At 41.0% G+C, this 20,042-nt stretch overlaps 1 protein-coding gene across 2 annotated transcripts; it reads left to right on the top strand.

Moving 5' to 3' along the window:
• The first annotated feature begins 31 nt into the window (after positions 1-31).
• Positions 32-19,570, top strand: SERPINB11 (serpin family B member 11). 2 transcript variants are annotated; one of them, XM_059706307.1, is made up of 8 exons: positions 32-51; positions 9,436-9,620; positions 11,429-11,488; positions 12,555-12,683; positions 14,428-14,545; positions 16,145-16,287; positions 16,945-17,100; positions 18,673-19,570. In XM_059706307.1, the coding sequence occupies exons 1-8, from the start codon at positions 33-35 to the stop codon at positions 19,075-19,077; spliced, it is 1,215 nt and encodes a 404-aa protein (XP_059562290.1). In that variant the 5' UTR covers position 32; the 3' UTR covers positions 19,078-19,570. The 2 variants fall into 2 exon arrangements, with proteins under 2 accessions (XP_059562290.1, XP_059562289.1); XM_059706306.1 differs by lacking the exon at positions 32-51 and adding an exon at positions 6,820-6,945 and having other exon boundaries at positions 18,673-19,569.
• Positions 19,571-20,042: the final 472 nt, after the last annotated feature.

Below are 20,042 nucleotides of genomic sequence, written 5' to 3' on the forward strand. Positions count from 1 at the left end.
CCAAGCAGATGTTAGAAAAGCAAGTGGAAGCTATGCTAGCATTGGTGAACTGTCAGTTTTCTGTGGGATCTTGCAGAGCTAAATCTAAAGACTCTGGGTGGAATGTCCTGAAAATATTAACATGTTTGTAGCTTGATTTTGCATTGGTATTGCTTTGTTATTAGCCAGAGTTTTGTTCTCTTGTTAACATTGTTGTTTATAGTTTTGTTAATAGCCAGGGGTTTGTTTTGATGATGCTGAATAATTTATTTAGAGTTTTTTGGATAATGTAAATAGACGTGTTTAAAAACAAAAGTAAAAAAGGCTATGTGGGGTGTGGCTACAGTGTTTTGTCCAGGTTCAAGCCTCGGACTAATGAAAGGACAGGGTCCTCTCATTGCCACGTGCAAGTCCCAGCTGGAGGGCAGGGCCCTCCCAGCACAATCATAGCCAACGGCTGTGGTTGTAAGCTTGAACCTATGGTCCAAACACGTGGCCCCACGTGCCTTGTGATAGAGTTCGGGTGCATGTAGTTGAGTAGGGTTGACTCTCACGAGAATGCTGTAAACAACTTGATCACGCCCCTACTTTGCCTCGTGGCATCTGCTATAAAATAAAGACACGGCTTGTAGGGGCTGGTGCTGTCTCCTCATCAAGGAGCAGCGTCCCACGGAGACCCAGCTTCCATTCTCTTGTCTGTCTTTTCTCAATCCTTTCACCTTCCCCCCCCACACACACACTCAGGATCACCTTTGGCTGTAACACTTATTGAGAAATGGAACATTTCTAGTGCTCCAGGAAGTTTCCTTCTCCAAGAGAAATAACCGCTGCTTCCATTTTTGTTACCATATGTACTTGCGTGTGTAGTTAGTTACTGGTCTTATTTTTTATTTTTTGGCCTGTCTTCATTGACTCAGCATGATGCTTTACAGATGGATCCAGTGTTGTCATGTGTATTAGCAGTTTCTTTATTTTTAATGCTGTGTAGTGTTCCGATGTATGGATGCACCATAGTTTGTTTATACCTTCTCCTCCTGATGGACATTTAGTGGTTAGCTCTTATGTGTAAAACTACTATCAACATTCTTGTACAAGGCTTATTGTGGAAATATGTTTTCATTTCCCTTGGATAAATACTTTGCAGAGGACTCATTAGATCATAGAGTAGTTGCATATTTAACCTTTTAAGAGGCTGGCACTTGCCCCAGTGGTTGTAATATTTTGCATTCACACCAGCGGTATAGGAGAGGTCTGGTTGCTCCTTACATCGGTCAACATTTGTTGTAGTCAATCTTTCTTATTTACTCATTCTAGTGGGTGTGATGTGGTATGACTTTGTGTTTTAATTTGCATTTCTCTGATGACTAATCCCGCTGAGCACCTTGTTATGTTCTTGTTGGCCATTCATACATAATCGTCAGTGAAGTGCCTATACAAATATTTTGTTCATTTATTTATTTTATTATTATTTTTTAATCCTCACCTGAGGATATTTTTTTCCATTGCTTTTCAGAGAGGTTGGAAGGAACAGAGGAAGAAGAGAAAGAGAGAGAGAGAGATAGAGAGAGAGAGAGAGACAGAGAGAGAGAGAGAGAGAGAGAGAGAGAGAGAGAGAAACATTGATGTGAGAGAGACATGTTGATTGGTTGCCTCCAGTACAACCCCTGGGCGGGGCTGGGGATCTAACCTGGAACCCAGGCACATGCCCTTGACTGGGAATTGAACCTGAGAGTCTTTGGTGCTTGGGCTGATGCTCTAACTGCTTAGCAACACTGGCCAGGGATTGTCCATTTATTTATCTCTAGCTTGTGGGGTTGTAGTTCTTTGTGTTTTCTATATACAAACACGTTTGCAGGTTTATGCATTGTGAATATTTTCCCCAAACTGCAGCTCACCTAGTTTCTTAATTGTGGCTTTTGATGAGACTTATAGAATTTTTCAAAGGCAAATTTCAGGTAGTGAATTCCTTTTGACTTACTTGAGGAAATACTCCAAGTGGACAGACTAAAGTATTGAGACCTATATGAGGCTTGAAGTATCCGTCTTTCTAATCCTTAGGGTTGCTTATTATGGTTGAAAGGCACTTTCTGTGTCTCCTGGAAAATAAAACAGTAACATAGCTGATTATTTTTCTTTTTTTTAAAAAAATATATTTTATTGATTTTTTTACAGAGAGGAAGGGAGAGGGAGAGTTAGAAACATTGATGAGAGAGAAGCATCAATCAGCTGCCTCCTGCACACCCTCTACCGGGGATGTGCCCGCAACCAAGGTACATGCCCTTGACTGAAATCGAAGCCGGGACCCTTAAGTCCGCAGGCCAATGCTCTAGCCACTGAGCCAAACCAGTCAGGGCTGATTATTTTTCTTGAGTCTGTGCTTCACACTCCATTTTGTTCCAACTGGGTATTAGATGCTAACTAAGTACAAAGTTTTCTAAATGTTGTTTTCAAAACTCTTGATTTTCACATGGCATGACTTCTTTTGAAGCAATTGCTATCTGTAATGGAAAATAAGAGTTATAGGGATTCATTGAAAAAAATCCCACCGTTTTGAAAACATCCTATCAAAAAAATGGATGTTTTGCAAGCTGGTTGTGGGGAAGCCCAGGAGGTACAAACCATAGCAAAATTACTTGTTGGAATATCATTCTCACTTTATATTACTGATCATGTGTGGATCCTCCTCAACTGCAGTCAGTGAGGAAGCCTTTGGTGTGTTCTTGACCAGGCTACCCTCCAATTTTCCAAATGGCCAATTCCAAACCTTCATCTCTTGTCTTACCCCAACCTGAACTGTATCACTTTTTCTTCCTCTCAATAAAGAGATAGCCAGTTTAGTGTAACACATGGTTATTGAGTGCTTACCACATGTTGGGCATTTAGCAAAACATAGTCCCTGTCCATGAGGAATTAACAGTCTAGACAAAATTTGTAACAGTTATATGTGCAAATTTATTTAAATGCGTATTCATCCTTCTCTGCTCTTGTGTTTGGGAAGGGCCATCTATCATTGTGTAAAGTTGGTTCTTCCTCCCTCATTTTGTCTTACCCCTTACATCTCCTGAATAGCTTTCCCCACCAATTGTTCTCTCTCTTTCCTCTAACAACCACCACTTGGTGGTCATTTTAGTTTGCTCTTCATTACAAAAATTGAGTAGCCAGCTTCACATCAAGCTGCCTTGTGAACCTTTCTTAATTCTGTATCTAATTCAAACAAATGTCAGTAAATATATATATTTACCACAGTCTCTCAAGAAAATGCCAAATAGGTGGGGCTGCCCGATAAAATACAGAGCACTATTTACACAATGTCTTAGGACACCATTTATGCAATGTCTGCTAAGATCACTTATACCCTCTTAGTTCGCCAAGTTACCTCCAGGTTTTTCTTCTCCCTTAACTTCTGATGAAAGCCAGCAAGTACAGGTGGGGCTAGTGGTGACCTGGGCGAGCTGAGGGAGTAGCTGGGGGCAGAAATCCAGCCTGCACTCCACTCTCCAGCCCATGCTCACTGTCCTAGGCTATGAGACCCAGTAAAGAACACTTCTTACCTCACTCAAATCCTGAAAAATTTTGAGAGAAAGTGAATTCAGGAGGATGGAGAACAAAATATTTATGACAGATAAAAGACAGGTTGAAACAAGATTAGATATGAGCCTAAAATGGGTTTTCTAATTCTGGTTCTTAGAGTTAGACATACATCCAGCCTAGTCACGGAAATTACTGGGATCTCAATGGAGGGTGCTGCCCTAGAAAACCTAGGGCAGAAAGAATAGACCGGAATGGGCACTTTCTTAGGACAGCTAGCACCTACATCAGGAAACTGGAGGGAACCTCCTCTCCCAGAACCACCAGCAGGCTACGGCATAGATGAAATGTGCCATAGGGGAAAAAAATTGCATTCTCTGGGCACTGTCCCCCTGGGCGCAGGATCCTTTCTTGCAGTCCACAGATACCAGCTGATTGCTAAAGGAAGAAGGCTTTGTTGGTGTTCGATACCAGCAAAACAGGGGTATCCACTTCTGAGCCACTTCAAATTCTGTCACCCCACCTCCTAATCTAGCTGCTAGCAAGACTACCGGTTCTGCACAAGCTCTAAATAATTTTGTGCATTTCAACTTGACAGCACCTCCCCTCACATCTCATTTCCAGCTCCAGAGCTTTTCTGATGGCTTGGTGTGGGTTGCACATGCTTGGTACTCATACAAGTGCAACCTGAGTTCATAGGTCAGTGGGCTGAAAGCCAATGGGCTGAAAGCCAAGAGACAAAGGCTTCCCTCATTCTTCTACTGAGAAGGCAGTTTCAAGATACTTTTTATAAGGTTCTTCTGAAGGCCTATGGCAGTGGTCGGCAAACTGCGGCTAGCGAGCCACATGCGGCTCTTTGGCCCCTTGAGTGTGGCTCTTCCACAAAATACCACATGCGGGTGCACACAAACAATGCGATTGAAACTTCGTGGCCCATGCGCAGAAGTCGGTTTCTGAAAGGAGATAGATGAAACAAGTATACAAGACGAGTGTGGATGGGAGAGTTGGAAGGGGTCGACTTCAGCGAACGTACCTCAATCAAACTGAGGACGTTTTTAGCAAAGGTCAGCTTAGGAGTACCCTAATTAAGTTAATAACAATGTACCTACCTATATAGTTTAAGTTTAAAAAATTTGGCTCTCAAAAGAAATTTCAATCATTGTACTGTTGATATTTGGCTCTGTTGACTAATGAGTTTGCCGACCACTGGTCTATGGGATCAGATACCAGTGGCCAACTTCTAACAATTATTGTATAACTTTTCCTGTTTCTTCTATTTCTATTTCCTGAGGTAATTTCCCAAGTAAATTACATGCATGCAAGACTTTGTCTAAGACAGCGGTTCTCAACCTGTGAGTCACAACCCCTTTGGTAGTCAAACAACCCTTTCACAGGGGCCGCCTAAGACCATCCTGCATATCAGATATTTACATTACAATTCATAACAGTAGTAACATTACAGTTCTGAAGTAGCAACGAAAATAATTTTATGGTTGGGTCACAACATGAGGAACTGTATTTAAAGGGCCAGAAGGTTGAGAACCACTGGTCTAAGACTAAAACACTAGGAGTGAATGAGAGAGTAAAGAGAGGCAAACAGTGCTCTGTAATGGATGTCCTTCCACCTGGAAAGAAAAATCAAATGGGCCCAAAAGCCCTAGCTCTGTGGTCAGCAAACTGCGGCTCATGAGCCATATGTGGCTCTTTGGCCCCTTGAGTGTGGCTCTTCCTAAGCCTTAGTAGTACCCTAATTAAGTTAATAACAATGTACCTACCTATATAGTTTAAGTTTAAAAAATTTGGCTCTCAAAAAAAATTTCAATCGTTGTACTGTTGATATTTGGCTCTGTTGACTAATGAGTTTGCCGACCACTGCCCTAGCTGGTTAGCTCAGTGGATAGGACATCTGCCTGCTTACTGAAGGGTCCCGTGTTCAATTCTGGCCAAGGGCACATGCCTGGGTTGTGGGCTCGATCTCCATTAGGGGGCGTGCAGGAGGCAGCCGATTAATGATTCTCATCATTGATGTTTTTATTTCTCTCTCTCCCTCTCCCTTCCTCTCTGAAATCAATAAAAATATATTTTTAAAAAATGAGCCCAAGAGCTTCCCCTCTGATAAGGAAAATAACAAGAGTACAGTATAGACCAAGGATGAAAAAGACCTCCTTTGATCAGCCCTTCTTAGTTAGCAAGGAAGCTAAGAAAATCAGTCCTTTTTTAATTAGACCTCAAGGGAGATGAAAACAAGATGAAGAGGTGTAGGATTGGCCTTACGCATTGATATGAGGTTTCCAAGCCATGGAAATCTCTGGCTGGAATTGGCTCACATCAAAAAACACTTACTCTGAGCACAGAAAGACTGGACAGATTCTGGACTCCTTTTAGTTCTGTGGTTGGTTGCATACAGGTATTTTTATGTGCAAAGTGGCTATTAGGGCCATCATTTTAAATCTAACTTTTCTAGCTCATGTCTAGTAGAGTGGTTTCCTTTTGTCCAGGGATGACACCTTGCCTGCTGAGGAAGAAGAGAGAAGTCACCGGCCATGAAGGGCTTTTTTTTATAACCTCAGTGCAGTGCACTCAGCCATCAGAGCTTACCTTTGGGCAGTGGAATCAACCCAGGAGGATGGGCTGTGGGTAATGTGGACAAGAATGGTTTGGTAAGCTGGGCTTGTCACATAGTGCTGATTCTGGCTACTGTATACTGCAGACATTTTTTTTTTGTCTCCAGCTTGCATCCCTAACCCTAATCTATAATCTCTTTTACACAGTCTTGAATCATACTTCTGAACTCACTTTAAGTACGGTTGGCTTGTTGCTTCTACCAAGCTTTTAAACTGAAACCACAGAATAACTCCTGCTGGAGCTCATTATTCTGTTCTTTTTATGGGACAGGAATTACCTGCCAGCAGATTGCTGAAGCTCCACGTAAAAACCTATGCTCCATGGAGGAGGGCACAAAAGATCTAGGAACGAATGTGTTTGGGCCAGGAAGCGTCCATCACGGCCAGAATCTTCCCCATTGAGTAGCTCTGTGCCTGCAAGTGGACATGGGCAATCCCTGGGATGTGGAATACGGCACTGCCAACTTGAATGTGTACACATTATGCTTTTTAGACAGCTGGCTTATTTTCTTGAATAGAGGTTAGCTTGCCAATGTGTCCCCTTTAGCAGAGCAGAGAATGTTCAAGAACTGGGTGCTTCTCCAGAAAACACTGGCCATCCTGAGAATCTCAGGGACTCAAAGCCGCTCTGATGACATTTAAGGAGCCTTCCTCTGAGGGCTGAACTTACCTCCCAGCAAGTGTGGAGCTGAATCACTAAGGACACAAATGGAAAGGGAGGGGCAAAAAGTGAAGGCTTTATATTTCCTCTTCAGGGACGCAGCTCCAATCTCACCTACCAAACTGTCCACTTCACCACCAGAAAGCAACAAAGGTAAAGAGCTCCAGCTGTGCTTGTTGTCAAAGGGGAACAGATCAGAGTAGCAAAATATGGCATTTGGACAGGGTTGTAGTGAACCAAATGAGGGGCAGCTTGTTCTTTAATCAAGTGTGGCTTTTGCTGACACCTTATCATACCTGTATATCCTGGTGTTAATTTGATTGAAATTTCTTCCTTCCATAGATGTTTAGTGAGTGGCTAGCCAGGACTGGTCTAGATAGTGAAATAAAGCATAAAAAACAAAGTCTTTGTTTTAATGGAGGTTGTACTCTAAAGGAAGGGGGTTTCAGGACAATAAATACATGTATAATATATAACATACACTATAATATATTCATGTATAGTTTATTTATGTTTATATAAATATATAATATATAAGGCAAATAAATAAGTACACTGTGCATATATAATACATAGGGCAAATAAGTAAAACTGTGCATATATATGTATACACTATTGTAATGGACTGAAACTGGAGAAATGTGGCCAGTGAAAGCCTTATTGATGGTGTTATCTGAGCAGAGAGAGAAATGAACTGCTGGAGTGAGCCATTTGGATAATTTTGGGAAGAGCATCCCAGCAGAGGAATAGAATATGCAAAAGCCTTGAGGTGGAATCTGCTTGGCATGTTAAAGGAATGGAGGGCATTGATATGACTAGAACAGAGGGAGCTGGTGGGGAGGCTGGTAGCAGATGAGACTGAGAGGCCAGATCATGAAGGAGTCTGGCCTCTGCTCTGAAAGAAAGGGAAGCCACTAGGGTTTTTGAGCAAAGGCCATAAGCAGTTCTGCTGTTAGTACATAACCAACTGGTATTTAAAAACATCACTCTATCTTCTCTAGAAAATATAATGGAGGTGGGTCAGGACTAAAGTAGGAAAATGAATTGGGAGATGACATCATCCATGAGGGGGATGATGATAGTTTTGACCAGGGTGGTAGCTGGAGAGTGTGAAAAATGGGTAGATGGTGAGTATTTCTGAAGACGGAGAAAAGGGGATTTTTTGATAGATGGAATGTTATGTGAATGAGAAAGTATTTAAGGATGATCCCACAGTTTTTAGTCTGAGCAAATGAAGAAATTGCACTGCCATTTACAAAGATCAAGATAGCTGCTAGGGGTGTATGCTGGAGAGAGGTTCAGGCAGTCACGAGTTTGCTGTTGGACATGTTAAATTTGAGATTCATATTAGACACTCAAGTAGAGATGTTGAGTAGGTAGTTAGATATGTGAATCTGGAATTCAAGGGCAATATAAGTTTGGTGGCTAAAAGCATATCAGTGACAATTAAAGCTGGAAATTGGGTGAGATCACCTGTCTGAGTGTAAACAGAAGAGAGGACTAAAATTTGAGATTATGCAAATGAGACCAAGAAGGACTGGCCCAGTGAGGCAGGTGGTGAACCAAGAAAAAACAATGACCTAGAGGTTAAAGGAAGAAAGTTTTTTTTTTTTTTAACTGACTTTTTACAGAGAGGAAGAAGGGAGAGAGATAGAGAGCCAGAAACATCGATGAGAGAGAAACATCGATCAGCTGCCTCCTGCACATCCCCCACTGGGGATGCGCCCGCAACCCAGGCACATGCCCTTGACCGGAATCGAACCCGGGACCTCTCAGTCCACAGACCGACGCTCTATCCACTGAGCCAAACCGGTTTTGGCTTTTTTTTTTTTTTTTTTAAGGAAGAAAGTTTTTGATGCCAATGGAGGTTTTTGGAGAATGACACCTCCCCAAGGACAAGAACTGTGCTCAATAAGTTTTGTATCTACAACCCCTTTTAGTTAGGATTGCTCAATAAGTGTTTATGGGACTGAATAAAATAAACTCTTCCTTCCTGACAAAACATTGTCTTTAGATAACACATATTCCAGAATTATATTTTTCTCTCAGATTTTCTTCTTCCAGTCCTCCATTTTCATTGACATCATGGCTGTGGCCCAGGGCTGAGGGCTTTGGGCACCTTCTCATGGCATGACCTGTTTGCTAGTATTGCATTACTTTCATGGAGGAAATGAGCAGAGAAGTTTGCCTGAGTTTGTCTTACTGATTCTCACCTTGTTTGTTCATGAATGACCAGGATGCAAGTGTTTGCTCCTTGTGACAGTGGGCAGTCTAGTGGGAAAGTACCTCATTTAGCTGAGTCTATGTAGCTCAAGAATTTTTCTGTACAAATTCCAGGGTGGGGAGTGTTGTTAAACATGAAAATTCAGAGCACAAAGATCTAATTCCTTCTGCTCTTTTGCTCCAGAACAATCAGATCACTTTTAGATGTGCACAAATGATAGCTTTGAAGTATTGGTTGAAATGAATAGTAAACCTTCTATTCATTAGAATCTAAAACTACTGTGAATTCCCCTCTCTAGCATTTTCTAATTTCTGAAGCAGTGTGCTCAGGCTCTTTAATTCCTGAAATTAATAACTAAACTCCACGTATTATCTATATCTGCAAGTAATATTCTGAGCTGTTTTCTTTTCTGTTCTCAGGTAGTGCTGGTCATAAAATGGATTCCCTCAGCACAGCAAACATTGAATTTTGCCTTGATGTGTTCAAAGAGCTGAACAATAACCATGTGGAAGATAATATCTTCTTTTCCCCACTGAGTTTGCTTTATGCTCTGAGTATGATCCTCCTTGGTGCCAGAGGAAACAGTGCAGAACAGATGGAAAAGGTAAGGAATGAACCAAAGATGTCCCCAGAGGCTGGAAGTTTTATCTGTACCCCCCTATGGGTCAGCCAAATTACTTATATCTTTACACCAAGAAAACTGCCATCTTGTGAAAGAACACACTTGGGCAAATCATATTTCTTAAAAGTGGATAATGAGCCGAAACTGGTTTGGCTCAGTGGATAGAGCATCAGCCTGCAGACTGAAAGGTCCCAGGTTCGATTCTGGTCAAGAGCATGTACCTTGGTTGCGGGCATATCCCCAGTAGGAGATGTGCAGGAGGCAGCTGATCGATGTTTCTCTCTCATCAATGTTTCTAACTCTCTATCTCTCTCCCTTCCTCTCTGTAAAAAATCAATAAAATATATTTAAAAAAAGTGGATAATGACTTAAATAATGTAATACATTATCCTATATAATAAAGAGGTAATATGCAAATTAACCCTCATGCTCTCACAAGATGGCTGCCTACGACCAGGCTGGCAGCGGGGATGACCAAACGACTGAACAGCAGGCTGAGTGGGGCGACCAGGCCGGCAGGGGTCTATGAGGGACCACCAGGCCAGCAGGGGGGGCAGTTAGGGGTGACCAGGCCAGCACACAGAGGCAGTGAGGGGTGATTAGACCAGTGGCGGGGGGGGGAGGGCAGATAGGGGTGACCAGGCAGGCAGCCAGGTGAGCGATTAGGAGCCAGCAGTCCAGGATTGTGAGAAGGATGTCTGACTGTCGGTTTAGGCCTGATCCCGAAGATCAGGCCTAAACTGGCAGTTGGACATCCCCCAAGGGGTCCTGGATTGGAGAGGACGCAGGCTGGGCTGAGGAGACCATCCTTCCCATGCACAAATTTCGTGCACTGGGCCTTTAGTAATATAATAATGCAATACATATAATACAGTCTCTTCCTCACCATCGGTATTTTCACACATACATTTCCACAATTACTTTTAGAGTTCTTCCTTTCAATGATTTAAACATAACAGAAAGCATATATACGATACTATTCTTGCCCTCTAGAGGTTTAATTTATAATACAATTTAATGTCACTTTAAGAATTATTGAGTTTTTAAAAAATTCTTTAATGTATTTGAATGTCATAATAACCCTGTGTGGCAAGTAGCTATTGTTATCCTTATTTCATAGTTGGGGAAACTGAGGCTAAGAGAGAAAGGGTGACTTTTCAGGTTACCTAGGCTGAGGGTGACTTTTCAGGTTACACAGGCTGATATACAGTGGTTTTTCATTACGTATGTAGTTTATTGATGTGAAAATCCTAGAAGAATGTCATTCAACAACTTCCAGGATACTTGCACATTCCATTATTATTTATCTTTTATTTCTTTATTCCATATTTTGATGCGCTTTCATGATTTATTTTGCATTTAAAATAGGTATTGTGCTGGAAAACCATGTAATGTTTTACATGGCCCTGGATGGGTTCTGTCACAGTGAATAGTGTGAGAAAAGAAGGAGAGGAGAGAAGGGTCTAGTGAATGATAACTCAATCCCTGGACTCTCACAGACAATGGTCCCAGGCATGTCACTTAATCTTTCTTTGGCTCAATTTCTCTCACAAAAAATGGGGATAATAGTATCTACTCATAAAGTTGCTGGGAGAGTTAAGTAAGATATGTAAAGGCTTGTAAATATAACATTTTTAAATGTTATATTTAGGACTTGGAATATAACATCTTTAAATGTTAGCTATTGCATTGGTCTTTATCTGAAATGGAAAAACAGGTACTTGTAACTGTTAATCTTTATAGACTATATGTTGCTTTTGATGCCAATTGATTCTTCTTTCATTTTCTAGGTGCTTCACTTTAATCATATTGCAGAATCATTAAAGCCAAAGTTTAAGGACTCAGCTAAGGTATGACTGCTGAGCTGTCAAGCGCTCTTTGTGAGAGCACCAAGAGATAATGGTGCAGGGGTTGAGTAGCAGAGCCCCTTTTTGTTCCTTAAGGAGGCTTACAATGTCCTCCTTGGTATCCTCCTTCAATCTTCCTTATAATTGCTAGCCTACAGAGTTAACATAATGATAACGACGACAATAATAAAATCCCCAGATTTTATCAGGTGACTTACTGTCATCAAGCTTTTCTGTTCTTTTACGAACTGTGTGCATGTTGAGCCTGCCATGTGCAGTGTTACATTTTTCAAACTAGTGAGGGGACTGAGAAAAGACATGGAGGCTTTGTCACATAATTATACACCAGGAAAACAGGGCTCTATGCTGCCCAGCCCAGCTGTTCTTAATTCCTTTCAGTAAGAACATTTCTTTAGAAATGAAATGTATACGAAACTCCCATATGACAATAGTTGTGTGTTGATTGTGACCAACAGAAAGCATATAAATGGGTATAGATTCACAGAATACTTGTCTCACAGAACCTAATTTATTGTTAGGCAATCTTTACTTTAGGGAATATAGGCATAACCCCTCTATTGTCCATGAATTCCAATGCATCAAAGCTGCATGCTTAACCAGATTCCTCCTATGAGGGACAGATGGGCGTGGAAGGTCAGTTCAGGGAGGAGCTGAAGAGATCTATTAAGTGGTCACAGAAACGGAGATATTGAAAGGAGTGTGAGAGAAAATAGAAATGATTCTCTAGGTACAAAGGCAGAAAAAAATGCACAGAAAATTTGGATTATTGCCCTGAATATCCAATTAGGATCTCTTTATATATGATAACTTCAAGTTTTGAATTAAAATGTTGGGGCTGGAAGTACATGTGCTTTTGCAATAGCTTTCAGTTCTGCACACAATCTGTAACCAGGGTCACGGAGAGCTGAGATTATTGTGCCAGAGGAAATTAGAGAAGAAAAATGCTTTCAAGTCTCTTTGTTGTTTTCATGTTATTTATAACTCTTCTATAAATCAAGTAATTTAATCCAGCAACTTTATACTATATTCTTTGTTTACTGTGCTTTAGTGCAGCCAAACTGGAAGGATTCACTCAGAGTTTGGAGCCCTATTCTCTCAAATCAACCGGCCAGACTCTAACTATACCCTCAGCATTGCTAACAGACTCTACGGGACACAGACAATGGCATTCTATCAGGTAAGTCCATTTGGAATGGTGGTCAACAGCTTTCTTTGGCATCTGAATTTCACACCAAAAAGTAAATCACAAATGAAGAGTCACATTTATCTTTAAGAGATTAAATTTTGAACCCTGTTCGAGTTTCAATGAAATGGTTTCACCAATCCCCCATTTAAAGTTATGAAATATAACATAAAAAACATTACTTATGCAATATCACCAAAGTTGTCCAAGGACCAATGTTAGGGATGAAGCACAAAATAAAGCAGGTAAGAATTAACCCTTATGGACCAGAAAAAAACCCCCAAAATCCATTTCTCATCTCTTCTTCAAAGGTCCTAAAAGGCAAAGTATCAAGAATTAGTGGAAAGTACACTGGACTGGGAGCCAAGAGATCTGAGTTCTGTTCTCCTTTAGACATATGACTTTGAGCAAGTCACTTCTACCTTTAAAATGAGAGGATTAGGTCAAGCGTTTTTTTTTCTTTTGCTAAACAATTCTAACACTATTTATGCCATTTCCCAATAGCATTGGAATATGGAGTTTTATTGAGTATTTACTGTGTGTCAATCATTCTACTACATACTTTATAGACATTATCCTATCTAATAATACTATCTAATAAAAGGGTAATATGCAAATTAACCATCACTCTGTCACAAAGATGGCAGTGCCCATAGCCACAAGATGGTGGCGCCCAGTCCTCTCAGCTCCGCCTGAGTCCCCCAGTCCCGGGGGGGGGGGGTGGCTGCTAAGAGTGGGCAGCATGAGTGGCCTGGCGGAATGCTTGCTTTGTCACCCTGGCCATGGAGGGCCTCTGGGCAGTGGGCATGGAGCGGTGTGTGTGTGTGGGGGAAACACTTGCGTTGTCGCCCGGTGACAAGGCAAGTGTTCTGTGCCTGGCTGTGGATGGGCCTCTGGGCTGCAGAGAGCCTCTGGGCAGCTGGCACAGAGCGGCCAGGCCCCACAGAGAGCTACTGGCACACGGAATTGTGCGCAGGGCTACTAGTCTTATATAATTCTTACATAGTCCTAAGATGCAGGTACAAAATTGTCATTAATACCACAATTGTGAAGCAAATAATAAAAAGTCAAGTTGAGAAAGGTCAAAGAGATAATTAAGTGGCAAAGCTGGAATTTGATCCCTGTCCAAATCCATATTCCTGTTTTTCACTGCTACATCATCCTGCTGTGATTGAGCTGATCTGTTGGCTTCAGTGTCTTAGCTTTTGTTTGACCAGTGTGATTTTATATAAAGTTGAAGAAAATGTCAATGTCTATATCAGAGAATATTATTATTAATTTTACTTGTGGTGGCTCATGAGGAGGTTGAAATACACCATATAGAGACCTAACCTTTTGTTAGACCTCAAACAAGGAAACCATTTAACCATTCTGGTTCTCAGTTTTCCTATGTGGAACATTAGAGCAGTAACTTCCATTTGTTTGTGTCCTTTGAAGAGGAAATTGGAGGGATAGAGTGAAAAGGTAGGCACTCTACCACAATTTGTCATTTTGCTTTGAACATTTTGAAGCTAAGAATGCCCATGAGATGACAGAAGTAGCAACCAAAACTTCCTGAACATTTCTTTGGGAAAGTTCTTTGATTTGACTAAATGTCTTTGTATGGATTCCGCTTCCTTTCCAACATATATGCACGAACTGCTTTTGTCTGTTATAATTTTACAATACATCGAACTGGAAGTATTTGTTTTCCTTACATTATTTTTGTGTCCTTATGCAGTTATCCTTTCTTTTACAGCAATATTTAAGTTGTTCTGAGAAACTGTATCAAGCCAGGCTTCAAGCTGTTGATTTTCAAAAGTCTACGGAAGAAACCAGGAAAACTATTAATGCTTGGGTTGCAAGCAAAACTAATGGTAAGGATAAGTCACATTTATGTCTACAAACTTAATTTGTGCTGGTAAACTCCCTGAGGCAGTGTTAACGAGGAAGCAGGGTGAGGTCCAGAAACAGACACAACAAATTAACAGTGGAGGAAGTGGGGGAATATTTTGGAAAATCTCTTTTAGCCATTGTCCTCAATGATCTAGCTAGGTGACTCTGAGAATGGAAAGAACACTGTTTCTACATTAGAGAGATGTTGTCATACATTCTGCCAGTAAGTTTAATTAAATTTAAATCTACCTTTCCCAGTTTTAAAACAAACCCTATATGTATTGTTAAATATTTCTTTTTTAAAAATGGAACATTAAATGTTCATGTCAGAGATGTGTTCATTTCTTTTAAAAAATCTATTTAAGGAAAAATTTAAAGAGAAAAGAGAAACTAGAAGGAATCCTTATTCATCCATCATTCAGCTGCAATACTTATTACTTAAGCCAATATTATTTAAGATAGCCATGCCCTTTACCCACCACCTCTTTCAGATTATTTGGGAGCTAACCCCAATATCTTTTTTTCTCTCTATATGTTTCAGTTTGTGCCTGTCAAAAATATAAGCTTTTAAAAAATATGAACACTATACCATTATTACACCTAGAAAATTAAAAAATCATTTAAAATTAACAAATATTTAGTGAGCTTTTGTATTCCCCCAGTTGCCTCTTTTTTTTGTTTGAATCAGAACCCAAATAATGTTTGCACATTTCAATCGGTTAGTATGTTCCTTAGAGCTTGAGTTTTTAAATAAACTTTTCGATTGAAATATATGTATATTTAGAAAAGTATATACATGATGTGTTTGCTGCTCAGTGAATTATCACTATGATGAATACTCTGGTGTACCACCACCCAGGTCAGGAAAACAAAATATTAGTTACTGGGAAGGGCACTCCAGGGTCACCCTCATGTCTTCTCCCAGAAACTAACCCAACCCGTTCCCAGACCTGAAGACTTCTCTGACTTTTATGCTAACATATTTGTATCTATTATATCATTTAACAGCAGTGACCTCTCAAAAGTATCTTGTCAATTGATGGACGTCATTCAAATTCAGTATTAGGTAACCAGATTAAAATATGTATCAATTCAGGTCTTTGTATTATTAGAAAATGCATGGAAAATTCTACACATTTTTTTAGACATGTTAATTTACTTAGAACAGTAGAGGAAAATATATTTTATCTCACATGCCAACTCTGATCTACTGCTAGTGGCTGCCTGGGAACTCTGTGGTGAGAAAGAGTCTGAGACTTAAACGAAGGTTACCTGAAAAAGCCCCCAATGGGGTCACTAGGATGTTAAGCATGGTAGGGATTTTTGTTTGTTTAGTTCAGTGTTCTAGCCTCAGTTTATTGCTCTCGTGCCTAGAACAGTGCCTGGCACATAGAAGTCTCTTAAAATACTTTTAGCATAAATGGATTGATTATTGTTATCTGCCATGGGTGTGCATTAGGGATCCACATGCTGGGCATTTATTTATACACATGTCACTTAATGGTAGTTATTGTGACTATTTAACTATTATCAATAAGTTTAAATCCAAATCTATTATTTATTCTTTTTCTTATTACAAGGAAAAATTACAAACCTCTTTGGAAAGGGCACAATTGACCCTTCTTCTGTGATGGTCCTGGTGAATGCCATATATTTCAAAGGACAATGGCAAAATAAATTTCAGGAAAGAGAGACGATTAAAACCCCTTTTCAGCTAAGTGAGGTACGTGTTTCATTTTCAGAGCGTTGATAAATTTTGGAGACTACAATAATTTTTATAGACAGCTTAGGAAGTTTTAGTGGAAACACTCTTCTAGATCTCTGTAGGTACCTTTAACTGTGTAGTCTCTGAATTTTATTTTCATTTTTCCCTATGAAGTGACCATAACCTTTCTCACAGGCACCTGAATGGAGTCTTCGGACACTGGGGTGTCCTGGAAGAAGAGAAAGCCTGTTCTCTTCCGGCTGTTCTCCATATATGCTGTGGCTATTTGCTCTAGTGGCACAACACAACTATTATTTTTCTCCTAAAAAATATCTAATTAAATTAAAAAGGAAACGATCCTATGATACCATTTTCCTATATAACTCATTTTATCGGGAAACCCTGGCTTTTTTTGAGGGGGGAGGGAAACATCTATATTATTGTTTTTATTACTATATTCATTATTCAAACAATTTGGCTCTCACTAGGACTTATTTTGGAATACAGAATCATAACCTTTGCATAAGAAAGTAATAAGTGTGTGTTTTGTAGTTGATATTTTACCTCCGCATTTATAGTGTTAGTGCAGATATTTGTCATGCAAGAAAATCAGTGCACATGCATGTGCACACACATGTTTAGCTATTGTCTAATTATAATCTTTCAAAAACATAGGGTAAGAGCGTAATTGTGGAAATGATGTATCAAGTGGGAAGGTTTAAATTGGCCGTCATAAAGGAGCCGCAGATGCAAGTGCTTGAGCTGCCCTACGTGCAGGACAAACTAAGCATGATCATCCTGCTTCCCATGGGCACAGTGACTCTAGAACAGGTATGTTACAGGAATGCCGACAGCAGAAAAAGCATGCGTGCATGTGCACCACACACACACACATACACACACACACACACACACACACACACACACGCACGCCCCCCACACTGTGTGTATTCCACAATATCAGTGCAGCCAGCACTAATTCGATCACAAGCTGATTTAGCAGCATTGCCCTAGGACTGTGAGAGGAAAGGGAGGATTCCTGGCCCCGGCCTTCAGGATAATGTATTTAGGGAAAAAAACCTAGTGTTATATTTAAAAAGGCATCTGGTAGCAAAAGGGCCATGCTGTACACACAGACACACACATATTGATCATTTGACACTTGGGAAACACCTTCGTAATGAAATTATAATGCAAGTCGAGCTCCCAGTCTGTGGACATCTAATGAAGTCATCTTCCTCTCAGGAGCAGGAAGATGTATTGCTGACCCAAAAGTCGCATGTTTTTGTGGGCCAACCACCATGTTTAGCGTCTTGGTTTTGTGGGGAAATGAGAGCCACAGACACTGAGAAGAGTTCAGGGTGGTGGTCTGAGTTTGAATATGACCCCCCCTCCCTGGCTGCCGTCAGAGCTGCCTGGCACAGAGCAGGCAAGACACTGCTATGGCTCCTCCCAGCCTTGCTGAGACCATCCAGTGCTCTGCCAGCATGACTGTTGCCTAGGAAACCAGTCTAGCTTCTGGGCCCTTGCAGTAGCTCACATACACACACGGGGGCTGTTCTAACCAGAGCAAAGAGCACCTGCAAAGGCCTTAGAAGTATGAGGCAGCGGGATGATTTTGTGTCATGAAGTTGTGGTAACTTGGATCAGGGCACAAACAGACAGAAGGAAAAGATAGAAATCAAAACCACTGACCTGATATTGTCAGGATGGTGAGGTGACCCAAAAGTCTTCAACTCTTGCAGGAGAAGAATGATGGGATTTGACATGCTAGTTTGGAGCTGTGGGGAGGCCTGTAGAGAGTTTCAAATGTCCAAGGACAGAAGTGTGAAGAGTTTACAAAAACATCTGGAACTGGGTGGAAAATAAGCCAGGGTTGTGAGGCTGCATTGGGAAATCTGAGCAGGGATGTGGGAGTTGACTTGCTAAGTGTAGGCACCCAGAGGTCAGCTTCAAGAGTGGGGCAGGAGGAGATTAAAGTGGAGTGGAACAAGAGGTCCCCATGTCACAGAAGCCAAATAACAAACAAGTTCATAATGGAGATTGCTATTAAATGTTTCAGATATGAGAACCAAGAAGTACTTGAGTTCTTCAAGAAAATGAGAACACAATTGCTGAGGCATTAGAGAGAGTTTAGGTAAAGCCGACACACTGAGGGAATGAATTAACACACATTGGATAAGTTTAATTATAAAATATCAATGAGAAGTAGACAATAGAAAATAGAAGATGTGGATGAATGCAGGATTCTTTTCTCTTTCAGATAAAACTTGAGCACAGTTTAAAGGTAGAAAAGAAGTCAGTGGAATTGAGTAGTTCACTCTGAGAATTACAAAACAAGCAGCAATTAATGCAGAGGTGTGTGCCTGGCTCGTGTGGGTCCATCTGTGTTTTGTCTCTTAGATAGAGAAGCGGCTGAACTCGAAGATGTTTCACAAGTGGACCAGCTCCTCCAACATGATGGAAAGGAATGTCGAAGTCCATTTGCCCCGATTCAAACTGGAGATCAAGTATGAGCTGAATTCCCTGCTAAAATCCCTCGGGATGACAGATGTCTTCCACCAGAGTAAAGCTGATCTGTCTGGAATGTCGCCAGCCAAGGGCCTGTATGTATCAAAGGTCATCCACAAGTCATATGTGGATGTCAACGAAGCGGGCACGGAGGCAGCAGCAGCCACTGGGGACAACTTCGTCCTGAAAAGACTCCCCATCCGAGCCCAGTTCATGGCGAACCACCCTTTCCTGTTCTTCATAAGGCACACTGGCACCAACACCATTCTCTTCTGTGGCAAGCTTGCCTCTCCCTAAGCAAATGGGGTTGAGCAAGGCTCAGAGTCACAGAGGAGGTGCAGGGATAAACCCATGACTCCGAGCAGTTCCCACCTATCACACCTTTGTGCCTCAGTTTGCTTGTCTGAAAATGGGTCGAGGATCTCTCCCAACTTATTCCATGAGTCACTGAACCCTAAGATTATGATAATCCTGGAGGAAGGTATATTTACAGAAAACACTTTTCTGGCTCTCTTATCTTTGGGGCCTCATTTTAGTACTGTCTGGTGACATAATCAAGTCATTGAGGGAAATTTTAAAGAATTACATTTTCTTGACTTGTGTATATCGGTGAGTTCAGTGAGTTCTTGAATAAGTGACCACTCCACCTCTAGAAAACCAATCAAAGGGTTCCCACTTTGGTTGGGTTTTAAAATATTGACATTTTCCTTGCATGTGTAAATGTAACATCCTGAATTTTAGTTCAAACTTCTGTATTGACTATAATAAATACATGAAATGCCTTTGAAGCCATTTTAGTGGAATTTTTGGCCAAATTTTTGTCAGACCCTAAATGGAGTAATAGACTCTTTTGATCTCTCTCCACTGGTGGCATGTGTTTCCTCTTTGTGTCAATAGAGAAAGCAGAGCTCAGTGAGGCATTCAGCTCAGCATGGCCAGACCCCCAAAGACACATATACCTCCAGCCAAAAACCAGATTTACTACCCCAAACTAGTGACTTTAAAAGATTCTGGTCCTTTCATTATTCATTTCCTGAAGAAATATTTTAAGTATCTACTAAGTTCCAGCACCATATATATCAGTCTTTGTCTTCATAAGCTAATATGAAGAGAAGGCAGACTATAGAATAGTAATGACAATGGGTGATGGCTGCTGTGAGAAGACTGTTCTCAATGAAAACAAGCCCTGAAGATGGAGTGATGTGGTGGGAGGGGGATTCCTTTAAGTGATGATCCCTGACAGGCATTTCAGGGAGTGAGGG

This window comes from Myotis daubentonii, chromosome 8 (assembly GCF_963259705.1).
Source record: "Myotis daubentonii chromosome 8, mMyoDau2.1, whole genome shotgun sequence".
Classification (NCBI taxonomy): domain Eukaryota; kingdom Metazoa; phylum Chordata; class Mammalia; order Chiroptera; family Vespertilionidae; genus Myotis; species Myotis daubentonii.

Excerpts from the sequence above, each read along its gene's own strand:
- SERPINB11 (XM_059706306.1), top strand. The coding sequence starts at position 6,840 with ATGGAAAGGGAGGGGCAAAAAGTGAAGGCTTTATATTTCCTCTTCAGG. Across the intron at positions 11,489-12,554 it reads AGTTTAAGGACTCAGCTAAG|TGCAGCCAAACTGGAAGGAT; the intron begins GTATGACTGCTG and ends ACTGTGCTTTAG. Across the intron at positions 14,546-16,144 it reads GGTTGCAAGCAAAACTAATG|GAAAAATTACAAACCTCTTT; the intron begins GTAAGGATAAGT and ends TCTTATTACAAG.